Source organism: Uloborus diversus, chromosome 4, assembly GCF_026930045.1.
Source record: "Uloborus diversus isolate 005 chromosome 4, Udiv.v.3.1, whole genome shotgun sequence".
Classification (NCBI taxonomy): domain Eukaryota; kingdom Metazoa; phylum Arthropoda; class Arachnida; order Araneae; family Uloboridae; genus Uloborus; species Uloborus diversus.
Window position 1 is genome coordinate 160,957,118 of NC_072734.1, and position 24,699 is coordinate 160,981,816.

At 32.8% G+C, this 24,699-nt stretch overlaps 1 protein-coding gene across 1 annotated transcript in view; it reads left to right on the forward strand.

Annotated features, from left to right (window-relative positions):
* The first annotated feature begins 4,977 nt into the window (after window positions 1–4,977).
* LOC129219871 (RING-type E3 ubiquitin-protein ligase PPIL2-like) overlaps window positions 4,978–24,699 on the forward strand; it is a 62,465-nt gene continuing 42,743 nt past the window's right edge. The window contains exons 1-8 of the mRNA XM_054854182.1: window positions 4,978–5,190; window positions 14,366–14,415; window positions 15,305–15,419; window positions 16,209–16,260; window positions 18,379–18,522; window positions 20,026–20,115; window positions 20,229–20,301; window positions 22,278–22,384. Coding sequence (XP_054710157.1) covers window positions 5,159–5,190; window positions 14,366–14,415; window positions 15,305–15,419; window positions 16,209–16,260; window positions 18,379–18,522; window positions 20,026–20,115; window positions 20,229–20,301; window positions 22,278–22,384 — 663 coding nt within the window. The 5' untranslated portion in view covers window positions 4,978–5,158. The remainder of the gene's footprint in view (window positions 5,191–14,365; window positions 14,416–15,304; window positions 15,420–16,208; window positions 16,261–18,378; window positions 18,523–20,025; window positions 20,116–20,228; window positions 20,302–22,277; window positions 22,385–24,699) is intronic.

A 24,699-nucleotide genomic window follows, 5' to 3' on the forward strand; every position in this document is an offset into this window, starting at 1 on the left:
CTTTGGTGTTTTTTTTTAACTTTCATTGGCGGAAGAGGAGGAATTTTGTCAAAAAAAGAGCGAATTTGGATTTGCACTTCATTGCTCATTCACACGCACTATCTTAGCGGTTCTTTGATTTTTGTGATAACATCACTCTGGTAAGTGATTTTTCAAAATATTTTCACATCTAATTTAATCTTAAATTTATGCTTTATATTTCAATGCTGATACTTTTTAAAAGGTATGATTTTAAAAACATTTGTTTCAACCTTTGTAAAAACATTTTTTTTTGAAACTGAGATATAAAAATATCATTATAAAATGCTTATGCATGTGGGGGGAAAAAAATGCCTGGAAATCATAGCAAAACTTATTATACTCATTTTTACTTTTTAAAGTGCTTTCCAATTATATTGCTTTGAGAGTGTTAAAGTACCAGCTTGAGGACCTCCTGACCAAAAATTTGCAATACTCTAATACCGACAGTAAAAAAGCTGTTGTCAGCACTAACTTCTAGAATGAGTCACTATGAAGAATCGGAAGCATTTCAAGTGGCTTCATTTTTAGACCCAAGGCTCAAATGCAACTGGTACGATTCAAGCACAAAAAATAAAATAAAAGAAATTATCAAGGAAGAAATAATGTCTAACAAAGACTGTCATAACATTTGCACTGAATCAGAAGATAAGGACACAAAAGATGTGTCACCAAAACAGCCTGCAAAAAAAAGGGAAATTTTTCGCATTTTTAGAAAAACCAGCCAGCATTTAGAAAAATAATAATTATTTAATACAGGAGAAAATCGAAAGCGAAATAAATGCGTATGAAACTAGCGCACCAAATGGGCATAATATTGATCCCCTAGAATACTGGGGATCCAATATTCATGTGTACTCATTACTGAACAAAATTGCTCCCAAGTACTTGTCAATTTGTGCATCATCTGCACCTGTTGAGCGGCTATTCAGTATTGCCTGAAAGTTTTTTACCTCACAGAGAAAGAGGATGAAACATGATACATTTAAAGCATTGGTATTATTAAAATGCAATAAAAAATTGTCTTGATTGCAGTATTTATTTTGAACATTTATTTTCTTATCATTTATTTATACTATTTGAATATATTTTAATACTATGCATGTTTTTGCAAAATTAAATACAAAGGGTTTTTTTTTTTCTTCAAAAAATAGGTTGAATTAAATAATATTATAGCAAATTGTAGAGAATAGAATGTAGAAATACAGTACATAAATTTTAGAAACTGTATTGGTTGTATGAAAAATAATAATGAAATTTAAATCATGTACAAAATGCATTATAATGTGGCAAGTCATTTGGATATGGGACACCTAATTACCTGTGCAGGATATATGGTCAAAATAGTTATGTAGCATTTAAAAGCACAATCAAAAATCATAATTTTTTAACTATGACATTGTTGCCGCAAAATAATAATGAGAATAATATAGTATATGTGCGCATGTATTTTCCTCTCACGAGTCTGTAATCGTAATCAAAATCGTAATCGGCACATCGTAATTGTAATCGATTACATTTTTGACATAATCTAATCGTTGCTGTAATCGTAATTACGTTTTGGCAGAGGATTATAATCGTAATCATAATTGTAATCTCCTATTTTTCGAGCTGGTAATCATAATCGTAATCAGGGCCGTATCCAGAGGGGGGGCCTGACGGGCCCGGGCCCTCCCCGAAACCCGAAATGTTTTGTACCGTAAAACAGAAGGGGTTTTTTTTCTTTAAATTCCTAATGTCAGAAAAGGAAAATAAAGTTTTTTTTATTCTTAATTTTGCTACTATTCAAAATTTATAATATTTTGCAGAAATGCAGAAAAAGCAGTTCTAGTTCTCATTAGCTGCAAGGCACACTTGAAATTTAGACCTTTAATTAGGACTTCCTGCTTTCTTTCCCAATTCAGTTCAGGGAAGTCCAGGGTTAAAGCAGGCCCTTTGTCAGTTCGGTAGACTTTTCAAGTCTACCAAACTGACTTCTGTGCACTTCCTCCTCCAGGGGCTTGCACAGAAATTTTGGGGCTGTCACAAATGCTTCTTTTGGGCCCTCTCCATGTTGTTTACCCATATTTTCAACCCTAGGTTTAAAAATATTAGGCCCCATTTAAGCTCGGGCCCGGGCCAACAGGTGTTGTGCACGACCCTGCCCTCCTCCCCCTAAAACTCTTATAAAACTTACACTGTACTGATTTCGAGCCGGGGACTCCCCAAAGGCTGGGCCCCTAGTTTCCGATTAGGCGAGTATCTTGTTACCAAGATGTGCCAAATTCAACTCCTTGATACATCCTGAGTAAAAAATGCAAAAATCACGATTCTCGCGTTTTTGTAGAATAATTTTCAAGATCATTCTTGTGACTGATATGTTTCTTGTCTTGCATTTATTTAATGCCGAATTCAGTATCGTGGAAGTTCTTTTGTTATTGCTTGTTTTTTCTCTTACTTCTACTGCATACTGTTAATACCTTTAGTATGAGGGGGAAAAAAACACTTACTCTACTCTCTTTCATTTTCTGCACTACTTGTGATGAAAAAAAAAGTTTGTTTCGAGAAATATTTCGTTGCATTTATTTTTAACTTAAAACGAGTGTGTCTTACAAAGTTATAATCATTTTGTAAGACTGTGCAATCAACTTCTGAAAAGTATAAATAAAGAGCTTCAAATAATTTCAACTGTTCGAGAGTCTTTGAAAATTATTTAAGTTTTTGAAATTCCTTGAAAAGTTCTTCAATTTTGTATCTTATCAAGAAAATAAAGTATGAATTGTCCAAATGGCCAGAATATTACTCTTCCGTTCTTATTTTCTGAATGTCTACACCATTTCTTTTAAACTATTTTGTACAATTTTCATACTGTATGGCATTTAATGAAAAAAAATGGGAGTAGGGTTAGTGATCAAAAACAAACTTCACTAAAAGCCGATGTGAGCAGATGACTGGGTGCTTCTCTTTTCTCCTCTCTCATTTTTCCTCTCTGTCCATTAAGTTCCATGATTTGTCGAGCAAGCAATTTTTATTTTGTTTGATCTTGATTTGCAAAAGAAGGTAACTTTTAAAAGACTTTGTATGCCTAGTTTTTTTCATATTTTTGTTGTCTCAATTACCTAATATAAGGGCTCAAAATACAGATTTTTTTTTTCGAAAATTTCTCGGGGGAAAAACCCCCGGGCCCCCTGAAATTATGGGTGTTCTACATCCGACTTAAAGGGACACTCTCCTGTTATCCTTACCACTAAAGGTGAATAAGAAAAATAATAAGAAATTAAAATAACAACGTCCAAACAGTGGAATCATTAAAAATCGAGACAAAAAGTCTTCTATGTTAACATTTTTATGCGTTTGTTGTGTCTATATATACTATATGTGTGTGTGTGTTAGGGCAATGTGCTAATCCGGGCCCCTCCCGAAAACAATTTCTGGATACGGCCTTGATCGTAATCGATTACATTTTCTCGTAATCAACTCCAAGCCTGATATGTATATATATATATATATATATATATATATATATATATATATATATATATGTTATATATATATATATATATATATGTATATATATATATATATATATGTTATATATATATATATATATGTATATATATATATATATGTATATATGTATATGTTATATATATATATATATATATATATATATATATATATATATATATATATATATATATATATATATATATATATATATATATATATATATATATATATATATATATAAGAAGTAACCCCCCCCGAAAGTCGGGTCTAGCTACGCCACTGGATGGCATTTGTATTTTAGAGTGCCGAAACAGCTGTTTGCTGGTTTTTTAACCTTTTTTCATTTTGAATTTGTACTTTATATACGTTGTTATATTTTATTCACTATGCAGTACAAAGTTTTCGACTACTTTTTATGTAAACATTATCTATAGTTTGGCACTCGACATGTATTTTAAGACGTAATGTATTTGCATTATAATTTTTTTTTCCAGGTGCAGAGATTGAATTGTTTTTCTTTTAGTTATGCATTATTTTGACATTAGTAATTAGTTTTTGATCACAGTTTTCAGTAACTTTTATTTCATTCGGAACTGCTACGTCAGCGTTGGCGTGAACGCAATGGCGTAAACGTTTTGCGTTAACGCTAAAATGTACTAATCGGTATCTTAAATTGAAATTGTAGGTAAAAATCTTACCGTTTGCCGATTTTTTATTGCGCTCTTGGATCTTTAATTGTATAGAGAGTTATTAAAATTGACTAAAGAAAATGCACAGTACTATCTAAACGAAAATCTCACTATATTAACAAAATATTTACAACTTAGAATAACAAATTTACAAATCCAACTCCATAAAAGATCATTCTTCCGTGTTCCACCATTTTTATTTATTTTATTTCTCGCATAGCGGTTGTTGATCGTCTGCTACGATCAACGCCCGCTGTTGCTAGGATATCCACCAGTCACATGGTTTGGTTTATGAGCAGCAAAAGGGTTGCCATAGCTCGGTCTACTCTTATTATTAATGGTAATGTGATCAGTTTGGTTTCGTTCGCGTAGAGCTACTGGTCAACTGCGGTTGGTTGATCACATGACCAGAAAATGTCATGTGGTTCATTCAACCAACCTGCTTCAATTGTGGTCGACAGACCGGCATGCCTCATCAAATACAACCTATGCTTGCCTTCGACAAACTCAACTGGTAGTTACCGGTTAACCGATCACGTGCTTCAATCAAACGATCAACAGCTTTAAATGATAACCGGTAGATGATAGAACGCTTTCGGTTAGCTACCGGTTATGTTCGTCGAACGCAACCTTGGATAATCACCGGTTAAACTATGCGAACGTAACCTCTGTGCCACTGACCAAGATCAGTAGTTGATCATGATCCGTAAAATCCGTACTTTTGAGGTTACTGATAAAAAGCATGGCAACGCTTTAACTAAGTTTACAAAACAATTCGCGATTTGAGAGTGAGTTCGTGGTGTCATTGCAGTACAGATATGATTAATGAATATTTCTTTGCATATAAATTGTAAATAAAATATCCTTTTTAATAACTTTGATTTCACTACTCTTTCTAATGCAACTTTGAAGCAAAGAAAACCTCACATTTTTGTTTGAAGTCTAAATTTAGCACATTCAACATGGGTAAAAAACAGCATCAAAAAGATAAAATGTAAGTTTTGAACTTTGAAACACCTTCTTTTTTCAATTAAAAAATACGTAAAATTTCATTTAGCTTTTGCTTTGTGCTGTTACTTCTGTCACAAACATATTTATGCATCTCACTTTTTACTCAATAATGGGTCATGATGAAAATTAGACTTGAACAATTTTTCCCTAGAGCCCCTTGAAATTAAATGCAAACATTGTCAAATGCTGTTGTTTCTTGAGTTAAACTCAAAAGTAAACGTTGGGTTAGCATCTTTATTCGTTAGAATCTAGTGTTTTAAAATGGTATAACTTACGTTGCACCTTAAAATCTTGTGAAGTTCAACCACAAGAATGATGTTTTTTTCCCACTCGATGGGTGAGAAGGGAATGTTTCGATATTTGGGAAATTGGGGGGTGGTTATCAAATTTTTGGCTTGAGCATTTTTATTTTGATAACCCTGTTGCTTTAAAGTAGCCGTATACAAATAGATATTTTCCTACTCTTTGTTTACGTATGCGAAGAAAAAGCATTCTTTGCACAGGTATTGGGGTCAAATGTTTAACGTGGTAAATAGCATAGAAAAAATCAGACCTTTCTATTACAGTTATTATTATTTTCCTTTCAAATTCAACAAAACTTATCTTCCAAGTTATTCACTAGCTTCTTCAAATTTTGACACCATTGCCAGTCCAGTTAATACTTTACAATCAACGGCAGTCAATATTTTCCACAAGGCTGAAAGCGCATTTAAGGAGTTCAAGAGGAAGCAGTTATCTAAATGGTTGAGTTTTTTACATTTGAATGTTGATGATGTCATCGGCACGCTTTGAAAATCTGAAACGCTGTATTGTTATGCAGTTGAGTTTGGACAAGTTTTCAATAATACTAATTATAGTTATGCAAATGAAACTAAAAAAAAAATCATAATGCAGTTAAACTCGCTAATAACAAGAACCTCAATTTAGTGGGGAAATCAAAAAATATTTCGTTGGTACAATGTTTCGTCTATGGAAGTGTAACTCGTCGTGAGCAACCTCGCTCAAAGCGAGCCATATTTTTGTGATTTATAAAACTTCTATTGACTTCCAGCTATGCTTAACCTTTTTGGTAAATTCCAAAGTTCCAGAGACAACCAAAGTTAGTAATAAATTATAAAACCTGAAAGCAACAGATAAGTTTTTTTAAAAAAAATTGTTGAGTAAAGAAACATTTAAAATTATGTAGTTGTGTTTATGTACATTCCTCAAAAACAATGACACAAGAGACATTCAGACATTTCAAAGCAAAGTAACTAATTCTTTGGTAATGTATAGTGATTAAAAATAAGAAAAAAACAACTCCTTTTTTACGAGCAGTCAGATATATAATGAGCAAAAATCGTGGTCCCTTTGTGCTTGTTATAAGCGAATTCGACTGTACTAGTAATGAATGTTTCTGAAAAAAATACGTCACCAAGAGCATTTTTTAGTAATCTTCAAAAAATTTCGGAGGGTGTTTGTTTCCGAAAAAGTATTTATACAATCATTTACTATTGCTTGACTTAAAAAATTTGACTACATCATATGAACATAAAAGTTTAGAAAAACTTCACCTGTTACATAAATACAACGCAAAATTTAGCAGTGTATTTGTTGTGTGTTTCAACAACTATAGCCCACAAAAATGCTGTGTAAATCAAAATCGAATGAACTGAGACTTATTTGTAGTGTTAAAATAGGCAGGAGTGCACAGAAATTTTTTGTAGCCTGTTACAAATGACATTTCCTTTTCCGGGTCCGTCCTTATTATTTATCCCTATATTTCACCCCCAGTTTAAAAAATATTGGGCTGCTGTAAGGCCTGGGACAACAGGTGCTCCTTCTCCCCTCCCCCACTTTGCACGCCCCTGAAAATAGGGATAGGTTCAATATATTTAAAAAAAGCTTCGTTCTAGTGATAGATAAGTAGTTAATAATCTACTTATTTCCATACGTATGTACAACGTGTGTATAGAAGCATGAATAAACTTAGTGTTTACAAGAAAGAGCTGGTTAATGCAGTAGCGTACCTAGCATGCGTGATGCTTGTGGCGGTAATTTGTGGTATCACTCTCCCCCCCCCCTAAAAATGCAAGAGGAAAAAATCATATTTTATATGACTACTGATGTGTCATAATCTATGCGACATACTCTGTATAAACTACATGAAAACGTGAAATTCATTCAATTTTCAGAAACTACATTTTTGTGTTATAACGATATTTAAATGGGCTCCAGGCACAAATGCCCGTTGAGAGTTCAAAAAAGTAAGGGGGTGCATGAAATTTATGTCCCCTTAATTATTTCAAACGTATCTTAAACACAAGGAAATATAATGAGGTTCAGTTTTTTGGTATAAGAAGTTACTACTATAGGTCTAAGTATTGCAATATGAACCTAATCCTTAGTATAGTATTTACTTCATTATGTGGGGTGGGAAAGAGGGGGTTCAGAGGTTTTCTCTCCGGAAATTTTTCAAATTTGTATTCTTAAAAATGCAATTTAGCTTCATATTTTTCAGAAACTTGAAATTCTACTTTAGGCGTCCCCCCTCCCCAATGGGTGATACCCGGGGCCGACCCACTCCCCCCCTGTACCAATGCCACTGAGTTGTGATAGTCATTTGACAGTCATTGATTATTTTTCTCTATAGTTCATTATATTGTCTTTTCTTGTTATGTATAATGGTTAATTCCATATGTGACAGACATTACATCAGACAACTATTTTTCTTAGTTTCAGGTACCAAATATTAAAATATGTTGATAAATTTTGATGTACTAAGACATTTTTATGCCCTTATTACATACAAATAAAAAAAAAATATTTTGTTGAATTAAATATTTGAGTTATAAAGTAATAAAACACTGTGACAGACATTACAAACTAGTATGTTGTGGCCATCACGAAACTTTCTTCTATATTTTTCTTTTTTTTTTGAGCAATCACGATTGCTTATTGTTCTCATTTGACAGTCCTTGACGTTGTGGTTCCTTTTTCAGCTTGGACCAGCAGCTCCACCGTCCACCGGCGCGGCTGGTCCTGAGCACTGTCCCCCGGAATCCACTTTTGCTGGGCGGTGGCGTCCATGTCCTACACACGCATGCTCATACACACTCGCCTACGCGCGCACGCCTTTACACACATACACACGCCTACGTGCACACACGTAAGCCTGCACACACACATAACCACCCAGGAGGAGGGACATGCTGGGGGGGGGGATCCATTTCTAGAAACAATAACTCTAATGAGTAGGGTCTTGTCGCAACTCGTGATTGCGAAAAACATAATTTGAATTCAAACTTTCAGAATTCAAATTAGAGTTGATTGGAGGAAGAGGGTCACAGTTTTTTTTTTTTTTTTTTCGATCCCTCCCCATGTTTGACGAGGAAGCAATATTCCCAACAAAAACAAAATGACACATGCAAAAACTTGACGACTATCCCAATGTCTGAATTATTGCAAAAGCCAAGCAAAGAGCGAAAATTGAAAGTTATTTTAAAAGCCTTGCTTGAATGAATTACAAATATTTTATTTGTTAACAAACATAAGATGGCAACAGTTAAAAATTTTAAATCATTGAGATAATATTTCCTATCATTTCCATACAATTAAAATCACGAGAAATACGCAGACGACAATCTATTACGATTTATCTTTCTTATTGTTGCATTAATAAAAATATTTTTATTCGCAAAAAAAAAAAAAAAAAATCAACACCTCTTGGAGCGATCGGCGTCAAAATAGAACCAAAGCCTGTTTACATATGGATTCACATTTATTCCAAATTTCAACCAGAACGTAGCATTACTTCTTGAGATAGGGCACTCAAAATGGAAAAAAAGAACGGGTGATTGCGCTACCCCCTTTTTAGCTGTTGACACAAAAATAAAATCAGTTCTTATACCCACTAAGGGCTACTTGCCGATAAATTTTTCTTTCATTCCGTTCATTATTTCTTGAGATACAGCAGTCACAATTGACGACAAAAAACTTTCTATAGCTCAACCCCCGTTTGAGTTATTGACACCAAAATTGAATCAGCACCTGTTCCTGTTAATACCAACATATGGACCAAATTTTGTTTGATTCCGCCAGTAACTTCCTGAGGAATAGCAAGCACGCGTAACTCGAAAAACGTCCCATTGCTCCACCCCCCTTGGAGGAATTCGCGCCAAAAACTAATGGGCACAAGTTCACATAGGGGCACATATGTGTACTAAATTTCGTTCGATTTCATGCGGTAGTTTTTGTTGTAGAGCGGCCACAAAAAACTGGTCACACACAGACGTGACACACATACATACACACACACACACACACATACATACACACACACACACACACATACATACACACACACAGACAGACAGACATTTTCCAAAAATGGTCGAAATGGACTCAGCACACCTCAAAACGTTCGAATCCGTCAAAATTCGAAATTCGAAAATTTGCACGAATCCAATACTTTCTTCTATATATTAGATATAGAAGAAAGTAAAAATGGACATGAAATTGAGCCGATGCCTCGTTGTTAACCAATTGCTCTGAATTGATTTATGTTATGGGTTCAAAAAAAGTTGTAAGTAAACAAAGAATGTTTTCTACAATATTTAAGTAAAAAAAGTAAAAATTTCAAAAAATGTTTTTTTTTTAAATATTTCAACTGTGTGAGACATTACAAGATTTTGTGACAGACATTACACGTGCAAAAATTTTATTTAAATTTCTATCAGTAAATGAAAAATATTTATTTCTTATGACATTAAATGTTACAAATTGAATACTTAAATGATTTGGAAGATGAAAAATTGTTTAACTACATTATTAAAGTTTGTAAAACCCACGAGAGTTGACCAAAGTTGGAGCAACTGTGGTCGCTACTATTTGTGTTTTATTATACCAAACAGCATGGTCTTCTGACTCAAATTTAAATAGTCCTTTTATTTTGGCTGGCACGAGACACTTTATTTGGTAGTGTTCTCCCTCTGGTTTAATTATTATATTAATAAACTTTTCATTGTCATATGTTGCAGTGACCCACTGACCGCATTGAAATTCTTCACTACCTGGAGGTAATGGTAAAGAGCGTTCCACGCATTCTCCAGTTTTAAAATTAAAAATTATTCCCTTTTTGCTGTCTGATATTGAACTATAAAATATTTTCCCTTCAGAGCAAGAACGGAAACAGTGTGCTTTCCTGGTATTTGGAATTCCCTTGATTTCTTCATCATCTATTCTCTACAAAGTATCCCAATCTGCTTTCATGGCTTGAATGTTTTTTTTCTGACATGAACAATACATTTATTTCAGGACAAACCCTTTTTTCTGCTTCAGCAAATTCAAAAGCAGTTCTTGGGTCGATCGTCCTAGCTGTTGTTGCCAAAATCAACTTAGAAATTGTTACAATTTGATGCTTGCATATTTAAATAAACTATTGTGACAGACATTACACATGTGACAGACATTACATATGTGACAGACATTACAAAGTTATCCGGAGACCATATCCAGATCCATTAAAGTTAAAAACCCTCTATATAATTCAATCTTTTAGGTTTTTTAAAATTAACTACATGGACATGTTTCTTATAACACAGAATAAGAGGAAATATAAATAAAAGTAGAAGATATAAACATATAATTGTTAAAACTTAAAAAAATTATGTTTTTTGTGACAGACATTACAGGTTTCAGAGATATTATTCTAAAATCTTTAAAAAATTCAAAAATATTTTTTATTAATAACTTTGATGTTTTTCAAGTGCTCATGAATCATTTTTCTTGACTAATAAAACTTTTGAAAGGGATCCATTTCAAATTTGTAATTTAAAGGAAAATCAAAGTTGTGAATATAAAGCTTGTAGTTTCGGTCACAGAATTCACTCTAAAAAATACTTCATAAAAAATATTAAGATATAATAATAGCAGTGAATTTTATTAATTTCAAAAAATTTGTTTTATTTCCTACACATTATGATCCAAAACTAAAAGTTTTGATGAAATTTAAAAATTAGCAACTATGTCCACATATTCATGGAATTAACCTAATGTACATATGTTTTGTACCAATCTATGTATGCTTCAAATGTTATGGAACTGTGTTTCAGTCTATGTGTAACCTTAACTTCAAAATTGTTTATTAAAAAAAAAAAAAAAAAATTGCATTTTGTTCTATATAAATAAATTTTCCACAGACCCACCCCAGGGGCGGACACAGAAAAATCTTTTGGAGCTGGCCCGGAAAAATTGAATTCCCCCCCCCCATACACACTGTTTTATCACAAAGTTTTCATGACTTTTTTTTTAAAGATCCCTTTCGGCCAATGAATCTATTTTAAATACATTAATATATTGAGCACTAAAATACACTTTGAATGTGAACACAAAATATCTTTAATGTTTCAAGCCAATTAAATACTAAACCCAACATAATGTCACTGAGATGCAGATGCTATACAATAAACAGTTTTAATTAGAAACATTGTCATAAATATTTTAACACAAGGGTAAGGTTCTTTAAAAAAAACCCATACCTCATTTGAGTTTTTATAAGTTAATTCATTTTATGCCTACAAAATATTTTATAATTTAGAGAAAAACATAGCTTCATAACATTTATGTTTTAATGAAGAATTTAGAAACTATTCTTGTGTGAGTTTCAAAGCTGTTGCTGATTTGTTCTTAAAGCCATGATGCAGTTGAGATAACATTGATACCGCATGTCATTTCCATTAATATCATGGTTTTACAAATAAACTACCATATTATTTCTTTTATTTTGAATTTTTTATAAGCTGAGAAAAAAATGATTTTATTGTGAATAATTTCCTGGATCGAAATGACTCTTTTAGGCACTCCTATACATTTCTTTAAAAATGTTAATTGTTGGTTCTATCAAAGAAGAATTAATGGACGAACTGCGACATTACGTTCCCTTGAATTCGAAACCAGCGAGTTAAATGTATTCTGCCACTCTGCTCTCTAACTCCAGTATTACTTCTTTAGCAAACAGAAATGTTTTTATTCAAAATATGGTTTGTGTTATTTTTAACTAACTATTTAAAAAAAAATGCTATAGAGAAGTCAATTAATTAATAATAAATAAAATACTTAAATTAATTCATCCTTGGGGTGGAGGGCATGGCCCCCCTAAAATCCGCTACTGACCCAACCGAAATCGGTTAATTCAAGAAAGTTGGAGGGTGCGGGGATCTCTGGCTCTTGTTTAAAAAACTTAGCTTTTGAGATAGAGCTCTGAAACCAATTTAAAAAAAAATGTTCCCAGTGGCCCAAGCTTGCTTATTAACGTACCAAAATCCAGTTCACTGCATCATGTTGTCTGCAGTCACAGGAGTTTGGATTTTGAGAAAGGAAAAATTTTTTATCTGTTTGCAATGTCTCATACGAGTAAAATCAAAACTTATCTGCGTAAAACAAAATAAAGACATGAAATCTTAAACCATGCAGAATCAAATCCATATAAAATGAGATCCTACTATATTTTAAACAACCTATGGTTAAGTTTCAAATTGAACTTAATCTAAGAAAACGCTCAAGCTGCATACTGTTATTCCCAATACGGTACGGATCTTAAAACTCTTATATAAAACTAGGGGGCTATCGCCCCCTGCTCGCTATCGCTCGCCAACCCCCGGAACTGCTTACGCAGTTCCCTGTGGATCGCTTCGCGATCCATGCTCGCTTCGCGATCCATGCTCGCTTCGCTCGCTCGCTGTATGCCAATACATTAGCCTAGCTAAAATTTTCCGTAAAAATTAAAGTTGGTAATTGCATTTAGGTCACCATCCATTTAACCAATATGAAAATTACGTTCATAATGTTAATTTGTCTGCTTTAGCCAGATTTTCGACAGTTTAACTTTGCTGTATGTAAGATGACTGCCTTGGCAATGTGCACAACTTTACCATTATAGATACAAAAGTGTCTGTCATTGCTTTGGAGAGATTGCACTTCTACCTGTTGGTCCGCGGAAGGTATTTTATTTCCCTTCTACCACCCATTGGAAAACCAATGAAGGCATTCCCCTATCCGCCACCTGGGGACGCGCCCTCTAGGGGTTACAGGCTCCCCCGAGGGATGTATTTACATTATTTACACTCTTATATATTTACATATTTACACTCTTATATATTCTAATCTGAGAAAACTTCCTCATATACACAATTAAAAATGTCCCGTTTGGGAGCCACAACTGACACTGCTTCAAAAGATCTTGTTCTTGATAATGCCACATAGAGCTGGCCATGACTAAAAACAGGCTCAGAGAGCACCAAACATATTTTCTCAAACGTTTGTCCTTCTTGTTGTTATTCTGAATCCTTGCCACGTCACGAACAAAAAATGGTTTAACTAAAAACGCGAAAACTCGCCAAGGCTACTTTGCTTGCACAATACTAAAACTACTATAACCCTAAACAAATTTGGCGAAACCTTTCAGCTGAGAATAAAAGGAATAAAGTAAATTCTTTCTCGGTTATTCATTTTGAACTGAACTGTCGTACTGAAGCAGAGAATAGACGACGCTCAAAGCGCCTACGCGTTCAAAACAACATTGCCGATGAACATGATTGTGGAGCAATGTGTGAAGAATGCGAATTTTGTGGTGCTCTTTATTGGCAGAAAGAGCGTAATACTGCAAATAAATATACTAAATGTTGCCATGACGGAAAGGTGCGGTTACCGGCATTGTGTGACGCACCTGATCTGTTGAAGGAACTGCTGACTGAAAATTCCCCAGCCGCTAAAAATTATCGGCAGCGAATCAGAGAATACAACTCTGGAAATGGCTCGTCTTAAATTGGATTCAAGAACGGTTTCCTGCCTTCTTTGAGCTTTTCTTTGCTGATTAAGGTTGAAATGGGCCACAGCCCGACTCAAACTCATCTCAAAAAAAAAAAAAGTTCGTTGAGTATTCTGTGATTCAAGATTTCAAAACAACGTAGAAGTTTGTTTACATGATTTATCGGCGAAGTGTTGCCAACAGAGGTTTAGAAATTCACCCCTTCATTTGCCGGCACGTAAGAGAATTATATATATAGATATGAAAATGTCTTAAATTATTTTAATGCATCATGACCAGCTAGACTTTTATACTGAGATTTTATATTGTGTATTTTCTCTTTTAATGAGAAAAAATAAATTCTATTTTGCAGGTATCTGACTGCCACTGAATGGAATCAGTTCTATGGTGGAAAAAAAGTTGGTAAGCACAATACCTTACTTTTTAAAAAATTTCATTGCAAGGGGGAAAAAAACAACATTTAATAAGAATTAGGGATTTATGCAATTACATATAAAACTGTTAAGCTAGATTTTTTTTCTTTCATGTTATGTGAAGTTATTAACACGTTATAATAAAAATTGATTTTACTATACAGTATTAGACCCCAAATTCAGAATTTCGAAATCCGGAACTCAAAAAAAAAAAAAAAAAAAAAATTGAAAAATCAAAAAATATATATATATATTTTTTCAGTTTTAAAAGTTTAAGAATGATATCGGTCGATGATCACTTGTTGAAAACAGAGTACTTTCAGTTCAACGTTTCCTTTTAAACATTTTCTCAATGTCATGTGTTATGCTTAAAAAGCATTTTGCTGTAATTATGCAACAATCTTTTAACATCTACTTTTGGTAAACAATAATTCTTTTTATCTTCTCATAAGTAAGCAGTACGAAGTCTATTGAACAAAAGTACAAAAAATTTTTCCCGTAAAAGAATGATATTTTTTATTTTGATCTGCACATCGCATAGCAATAAAAAAGCAGCATCCACGGATTATATGCTGCTGCAAATCATCTCCGACTATTGCTTTAAAATAATGAAATACACTTTCATTCAGATTGATCACAAAATAAAAGAAATTTATCGCAAACATTAGACAAAAACAGGAAAAATGTGACAAATACTGCACGACAGGAGAGTGTTCTCTATTTCTTAAGTTCTAAAGTCCAGAAAATTCTGAAACTCAGAAAGGTCATAGTCCGGAACAGTCCGGATTTGGGGTTCCTTACTGTAATTCCATTTCTATTCTCTTGAACATTTAAATAATGCTGCTAATAAATTTTTACTCTGTTCATTCTTGCATTAGTTGCCAATTCTAGTGGAGCTGAGTTTAGACGTCTTCCATTTGATCATTGTTCACTATCACTGCAACCCTTTGAACATCCTCTTTGTACCAAAGAAGGTATAATATATGAGCTAATGTAAGTAATCAAGACATAGCAGATGTTATTATAATTTTTTTTTCTTTGATCAACTGCCTGTAGTGATATTTTTTTCTGAGTTCAGTGATACATGATTTTTATTTGCATGAATTAGCTAATTATGGTTGTGTTCACATACCTCGACCAGTAGCTGCTGGTCGTTTGATCACATGACAGAAAATGATGTCAGCGGTTACTCACTGGTTTTTCACCAACCAATGCTTCATCGAACATTTTTGGTTGATCACATGGTGCAGATAAATAACATGCAGTGAAAAAATACTTATTAGTGGTCAAAAATGCCACATGTTTCAATCAACCAATCAACCAGCTTAAATTGTGGTCGACCGGTAGATCAACTGGTGAGACTAATAGGATGACATCGGTAGCAACCAGTTAACCGGTAGCTATCATAAAACGCTACGAATAGTCACTGGTTAACCGGTTGAAGTATGCAAACGCAAGCTATAATTAAATTTGATTGAATTAATTAATTTTTTCTTAATATTTTGCTTGTACAGCTTTGCATAGTTAATGTTAATTCTTAAAGAAAGGTACCACACATAAGAAATCAATTTGTTAATCCTCAAGTCATTCAAAATTATTTCTTTTAACAACTCTGTAATCTATCCTTAAAAGTCCAATTTTTTAAAAAAATACTTCTGTTTATCTATTTTTATAAATTTATGTCCATTTGTAGAAAAGCATTCATGTGTTGTTTTAAGTTCATGATTGTGTTTTGTATTCCATTGTTTTATATTTCCATGCTAATCAAATGTATTTTTTTAGGCACATTGTTCCTTTTCTTAAAAAGTATCACATTGATCCTGCTACTGGAAAGGTAAAAATGAAAATAAGTAAAATATTTGACTAATGAAATTGTTTACTTTTGCGCAATAAATTTAAAAAAAAAGGCAGTAAAAACTTACAAATAGCAATAAGAATTGCAGACATGTTTTTAAGGGTTACAAAGACAGCAGTGGGAAAAAAAAGAGCTTGAATACATTAAAAGAGATCTGACAAAAGGGAAAACAAGAAGTTGTTTAAATAGTAAAGAAAATTGAGCTTATAACCAATGAGAAAATTTTAAACCTAATGCAAAAGAACTAATGAGAATGCTAACAATCTTAAGAACAGCGTTCTCATAAGTACAGGGTTTAAGCAAAAATAAAAGCGAGAATAATTCCAATTGGATGGGAAAAAGCAAAAATATACTTTTTGGTGGTTAGATAAAACTGATAAGCTAAAACAAAAGTTTCTATAAACTGTGATCATAAAGAGAAGAAACTGATTTAAAGAAAAAAAGAAAACTAGAGTAAAGTAGAAAAAAAAAAGAAAAAAAAAAACAAGGCTTTTAAAAGAAAAAGAAAAAAAAGTGCCAATTGCTCCATTAAAAAATCAATCATGTGTTTTATGACTCCCACACAATAAAGTGGATAAATTGAATCTTTAAGGGAAGAACACAACAATTTATTAATAGGAGAGAATGCAACTTGGAATTGAAAGCACTTAAGAATTTTGGCAACTTTTAAGAAAGAACTTCACTATGCTTGTTTGTTGTCTTTTTCAATGTTCACTTTGTTAATGCCAGTTGATTGTTCTGTTGGGAGAACAATAATTACCTTCCCTTTCTAGTTGCTCTTTTTTCTTGTTTTCAGTTAGATTTCAAAATTACTGTTTCCTGCAAACCTTCTACTGTTTCTTTGCCTCCTCACAGTCATCTCACCCGCCTAATTAAAAATATCTTGCTTAAACACTCTTACACTCTTTTTTTAATCACTCTATTAATACAGTGGAACTTTGGTCACTTGACACAGGGATAACTCGACTACCCCAATAACTCAACATTTCTTCTTATGGTTGGCCCAATGTTGATTTCAATGTGGGTAAACCTCTGTAACATAACACACATTTGCAGGAACCCCTATAAGTCGACATCCAATTACTATACTAGTCCAATTTTCGCTACCAGCATTCTTTCATATTGACTTTTTTTCAGAATTTTACACTGTGGTTTCTTGGTCAATCAATCCTTTTTTGGAAATCTTATTCAGGGGAGTCAGCCACCACACTCTCTGCTGTTAGTTACTATTCGAACAGGCTAAGAAAAAGTAGGGTAAATGTACAGAGGGGAGAGTGCTCTAGAGAAAGAAGCAACACATAACATATTATTCAAACAAGTGTGAGCAGAACTTTTTATCTTTAACAGACCTGACTGACATGAAGCTTTTATCTCTTTTCAAAAAATATGGATTTATTCCCTATGTGGTATTCAAATAATATTAGTGATTTTATTATGTACTTTTCATTTAAAAAAGAAAATTTATTTTAAGAAAAAAAACTCATGTACTGGAATTAATTTTCATAAATGTGAACGTTAAGCATTAGTGAGTAAGTGATACAGAAACTCTTTAGGAATGAAAATTACAGAACCTCAGTAAGTTGACATCCACTTAAGTCGACATGTTTTCACGATCCCTTGGAGTGTCAAGTTACTGAGGTTCCACTGTATCTGTTTTTCTTCAGAACTTCTTATGGCTGAATCTAACTTGCTAACAGCTGTGACTACTAATAGAGACTGTCTGATTACTTTTGTGAATTCTATTTTTAAAATACTTTCTGATATGCCTTAAACTATAGTTGGATCAAACATAACCTGGCAGAGTTGAGAAGGCTACCCAGGTCCCAACCCAGCATTACAACACTGCCGGGTTAAGTTTGCCCCAACTATAGTATTCTTAACAGTTCTTTCACTGTTCAAAATTTTGTTTTCACTCCGACATTCTTTTCTTGTCGGATGTCTCTTCATCCATACGCTTTTTTTTCCCCAAGAGGAATTCTTGTGGCCCCAAAACTTGTGCCTTGCAGTTCTTATTGTAATTTGTGCATTTGAAACATTGTTATATAAGACTTGGATACGTATCTTTCTCGTTAACCAGAGTGTTTTGATATTCTTTAGCCCCTGGACTCTAAATCACTTATAAAATTGAATTTTACTAAAAATGCTGATGGGAAATATCACTGCCCTGTGCTGTTTAAAGTTTATAATGAAAATTCCCATATTGTGGCAATAAAAACAACTGGGAATGTGTTTTCCTATGAGGTAATCTTTTGTTTTATAGATTTAATACGAGTTTAATACTATTTAATAAATATATGCTTGTTTAAATTCTAATTTGATCTTTACTTGTAAAATCTTTATTTATGATTGTTGTGTACCCATAATGTGTTGATGAAAGAATATCCTAATTATTTGGTAAAAATCTTTAGATATTGTATATTTTGGCAAATTTTGCAATTTTAAATTTATTGCTTAATGAGACTTTCTGTTCAGATTTTCTATCAAAATCAAGCAAACAATCGATAACTACAATCAACTCTCAATAACACAAAGTTCCAAGGGACTAGATAAAACCTTCGAATTATTGGTAGTTCAAATTATGGGAAGTCCCCAAATGTTGCCAGCTGAAGCAAAAAAACATTTTATGCAGATTAATTTTCCCAATATTGGACATTTTAATGTGATTGAATGGTAAACTCTCCAAATATCGCCAATAGTGGCCAAAATGAAACCAAATTTTTTGTTGCCAAGTTGTCGAAAAAACTTGGTGACCAAAAGCTTGGGGATATGTCGCCAAGTGCTTGCCAAATTATAACACTACCTGAGTTTGCATTGATATTAACAATGATTTCCTCCCCCCCCCAAAAAAAGGTGCAAAACCCCCTTTAGGTACATCCGAATGTAACCAAAAGAGGAGGTGCACAACTAGATCCCACTTGGAGTTTACGTACCAAATTTCAACTTTCTAGGACATACCGATTCGAGTAATGCGAGATACATATGTACATGCAAATGTCACGAGAAAACTCGCTGTAATTAATACAGGGATCGTCGAAATGGATATGTCGGGTGTCTATACGTTCCTAGACACATATCCATGTGTGGTCAAGTTGAAAAAAGAATTTAACATTCATTTGGGGACGAGCAAAATGGAAATTAAGGCCAATTTTTGGGTCAAAATTTTTTTGTACTTCCTTTACTTTGTAAAAGGAAGTAAAAAGAGGGGGTGGGGGTAATTTGAAACCAATTTGCATTAAATTTCATCATTTTTACAGTACTAATCCAAATATCTCCGGATATTTGGATTATATATCCGGTGCCCCCCCCCCCCCCCATCCTTGCCATGGATGTCCTCAAATTATCCAGGGCTAAAAGCCTCAAAATCATCAATTGTCACTCACCGCAGGTGATATTGAGCCACCCTAGGTGGCAAATGGGGTTGGTAAGCAGGAGGCATAGCCCTAGGGATAATAAAAGAGTATAAAGCCAAATTTAAAAAAAGGTCACTCTGAATTCACACACCAGGTCCAAAGTAATTTTTTGTGTAACTTCATTACTGTAGGCGCTATAGTTTATATCATATCTGTGCACCACAAGCAAATATATGTTCACACTCTGCATTATGTAAGTGGAGTCATTAATTCAGATCTTACTTTGAATAAAAATGTATTTAAAAAATCATTTATGTTTGGTCAAAGTACATTCATTGTTATTTAAAATGTTATTTTCACTTGCGTTTACTCTTTCTTTTGCATCTATTTTAAGGCTGTTGAACAGCTTAACTTGAAAACTAAAAATTTTAAAGATCTGCTCACAGATGAACCGTTTACTAGAGATGATATTATTACAATTCAAGTAAGTTCCCTTTCATCAGTTGATATTAATTTAATTTATTTATTTTGTTTATTTTTTTAAGAAAAAGTATTTGCAAATTTGGGGTGTTAAAAGTTCAACAAAATATCTCCTAGGATCCTACTAACTTGGAGAAGTTCAACTTTAACAATTTTCATCACTTGAAAAACAAAATGACTCTTGATGATGGTAAGTTTTGGAAACATGTTTTGCTTTTAATGTTAAGTTGAGCTTTTGATTGCTTTATGAATTTCTTTCAGCTTTGTCATATTTCTTGTTACAATTTGAGTTGAAAAAAAATTCGTGCTTAAATTTTTTTTGACTCTTTTTTAACTTTTTCATTAATGTCTTATTTTTTATATCTAAAAATGATTTAATTACAGAAAAATAGCTTAACACAATTTGTATTTCGCTAGGACCATTATGGGATGTGTATGTCCCCTAAGTTCTAGTTTATTTTATAAATGTCTTATTTTTTATAACTATAAATGATTTAATTACAGAAAAATACTTTAGCATGATTTGTATTTTGTTAGGACCATTATGGGATGTGTTTGTCCCCTAAGTTCTAGTTTATTTTATGAATCATTGATTACAAATCATTAATATATTTTTTTCATGTTGTCAAGACATTCAAAACCTTTATCCCCCTCCCTTCAGTAAAAGAAAAGGTATTACTTAAAAAAATAGAGTGAATGCTGGATAACTGAATCAGTGGTTAATTGAATCAGTCACTTTGAATCAAATCCTTAAAACCAGAACAAAATCCGGCTTTTACATTAAAAAACTGCTAGATATTTGAATCAATCTGCTTGAATGAATCAAGCATATGTGACTAACCACACAACATCTGATTTCCCACAAACATGTGGTGTCTCAGTGCAGTCTTTTTTTTTTTCTTTGCTTTCTTTTAGCAATATGAGATTTTTTTTTTTTTCGTAAATAGAGTGTGAAAAGAGGGGAGCAGCAGGGTGTTGCTCACTTTAAGTGACAGTTTTCTCAAGAAAGTCGAACAAAACCAGTGAGACGCAGAGATGCGTGGTGTCGCTGGACTTCTGCGCTCAAGGCTTTGCCACCGGTAACGTTCGCATTGGAGCAACATATGTACAAGTTCTGAGGACTATAGGTAGTTTTATGACATTGAGAAAAGAGGGTCAAAAATTAATTACTACCTATTTGAACATTTAATAATTACATTTTTCTAGCTGATAAGTTAATATTTGAATTTTGTTATTGCTTTTTCATAGCGTTTCATGATAAAATTCCTTAAATAGTCGAAGAATAAATATTTTGATTGAACAGCATACTTTTAAAGATACTTTATCTCGTTTGACTAAAATTTAATTAAAGTCCTCTTAAATTGTATGAAGAATTCCCCATTAAAAAAAATAATTACACTATTTTGCTTTATTGAATTTGCCGCTTTATTGAACTAAAACTGTAGAACAAACATGATTCAAAGACGTGGAAATCACTGTATGCTGATTCCCCCCCCCCCCCAAATATTTTACCTCCGTGCTTAATGGTTTTCAAAAGGTTAATGTCATAACTGACCTCTTGCACATTTTTTAATATTATCATTTTACAAATGATTCGTATAGTGCTTGCGTTGCATCATCTTTCTAAAAGATGTCTATATCCTTTTTATTTGTTTATATCTTTTATTTATTACTTTGTTAATTTTTTTTCTAAAAACAGGTAATGTTTATGTTCTTTATTATGTACAGTAAACTTCTGATTCTCCACCGAATTGGGTAGCACAAGTGCTGCAGATAATAAAAATCGCAGATAAACCCCAAAAAAGCTAAAATGAGGTAAAAGTTGTTTCTTCAAAAACTTAGCTGTATTGATGCATGATATTTTCTTCATACAGAACTTAACATCAACAAAGAGCAAGTGTATGTATGATGAAGAAAACACAAAAAAAAAAAAAAGAGTTTAAATTAAAACATTTTTGACAAAAGAAAAAAAAACCCTGTCATTAGCATTTTCTTTTTACTGCAAAATACTTGTTCCCAATTGTTGTGTGACTCGTGGATAATCAGGAGTTTACTGTGGTCATTATTTACCAGTCCCCCCCCCCCCTTTTTTTCTTAAAAGATCGTGAAAGTCTTTGATTGTTAGTGTTCTGGACTGCAACTATAATTTACAGTTATTTCTTTCAGATTCTGAAAAACAACAGAACGGTGAATATCGTAATTTGAAGAGTGTTAATTCTGTTACAAAAGATGTCTTAGATGAAATTAAGAGAGAAGCAGCAAAAAAGACAGCGGTTGGTGTCCTTTTCTTTCTTGGATCACAATGTATTTTTAAAACCCCAAGTCTATCTCTATTATATGTAGTTGGACTTGGTCAATGAGTAATGTCAAAAATCTGTGAATTGGTTTGTATCAGCCATTATTCCAAACAACTAAGAATGAGTGATACTGTGAAAAAATGAAGAAATGCTTACCTATATTTAAATAATATTTTTTTACTACTATACACACATTATAATCTAAATATTAGTACATTCAGAAATAAATCACTTATTTCTTATAAATGAATGTTTTTGGAAACAATTGAAAAGGAAACATGATAATCAACAATTACAGAATGGAAGATGAACAGTTTTTTCTCCGTGTAAGTTGAAATGTCCACAGGTAAACAATTGTATGGGCTTTATTTTCTGTGCAGAATATTTAATATTTTCTTGTTGATACACAATAGGACTTCTACTGCCTAACAAAATGATGAATAATTTCTGAAAAAGAAGATTGTTATTCAACCACGAACATTTTGAGTAAAGAGGTCAGACATTTTTGTTTGTCTTAGCTGGGACTTTCAGTTTAATGTAGGTATTGTACGTGAAATTTTTAATGTAATTAAATAGCAAACCAAACTTAACAAATAAAATGTTCATTTTAACCGTGATTTCGTATTAAACGTGATCATATGAAGAGATTTCAACTGTATCTGTATTGATTGACACTATGTACTCTAGGGTGGTTCAAAAAAACTTTTTTTCAGCTAGAGTCCAGGACACCCCTTATTTTTTTAGACTTACTAATAGTATTATGCTGTAAAAGTTTTAGCTTCTTACTCAAATTTTAAGAGGGTGCTCAATGACCCCTTAATTTAACATTAGCCGTAGCATAGAAAATGCCACAAATTAGAAATATTTAATTTCCCCAGTTGTTTTTTTGTAAATAATTATTTTATTGCAATGTATATGCATACTAGTGTATATGATAATGTGTAGTATTCTTTTTTCAGTTCAATGTAGTTTGTTAACCCCCCCTCCCCATACTTATCACACTTGGGGGAGGTGGTTGAGCACTAGAGTGCATCGAAAAAAACGAAATTTAGAATCTTAATTTGGAATACCTGCCAAAAGCTGTGCATGTGTAAGTACAATACATATGTAAAATATTATCAAGTTTAAGCACCTCTTTGAGGGTCCTACCAAGGCTTGAATTTCTCCAAAAATAGTAAAAAAAGATTAATATTCCAAAATTTTTATGAAAATACTAGTGTTTAAAATTTTTGTTCTAATACGGTTAAAATGCTTCCTTTGAACACTCTTTTCATGTATCTTCAAAATTATTTACAGTCTTTGCAGCATTAAATTCACACATAAGCCGTAAAGTTTCCCGAAATTAACCAAAAACTGCCATTTTTTAAACCTTTTTGCTTATTGCAAGATTTCTTCTTTTAAAGTCCTTTTTTTTTTTATTGCAACGCCTACACAGAATGCAATTTTAAGTGGATTGAAGTTAAACTTTATTACATTAACAGCCCAGTACCCACTAAAAAGAGGTGGCAGCATTTTGAGTTCCATTCTACCTTTCCCATCTGCCGAGTCACATCTATTATGTATAAATGTATTATTCATTTTACATTAGAAGTAAACTATCAAAATGATTTAGTTGCATTAATTTAAAAAAAAAACATAGAGAGAAGGGCACTGTGTACGAAGAATGTATATTTACGCACACACAGTCGCTCAAACATATAAGCATCAATATTTCACAAAATGAAGGACTTGAAAAGTATCAGAGTCAAAGCCACAGAAAATAATCAGTTCATCACATCCATTCATGAAACCTCTTTGAAATCTTGTTTTGATTCAAACGATGACATGATACTTTGATTTTTGAAGCCATCTCTTGCCAATTGACTAATCACAAATAAAGAAGCTTCTGTCACCTTCTTAACATAGCGTTCCATCACCAGAGTGTGACACGGGAACTAAAATGAACGCAAAATCGGCGTTGATGTTTTCAATCGATTGTTGAAGACTTTCATTAGATATGCCAACTAAAATAGGGGGTGGCATTTATTGCACATTCTTGCCGATTGATAACTTCAGAGTAGTCTGATGGATTAAAGTTAATCTTTGGATAATAGAATTCTCTTATTTCTTCATGAACAGAAGCCACTTGTCTGGCCTTCAAAATTCTTCGCAAGGCGAGTTCTCTGATGTGCTTTCGTTCATCAGTGATCATTGTTAATTGAGAATATTCTCCGGGTGGCAAAAATAGGCATTTCATTGAATGACAGGATCAATAATTTTTTTCAGATTTTCACTTAGGTAACAAGATGTTG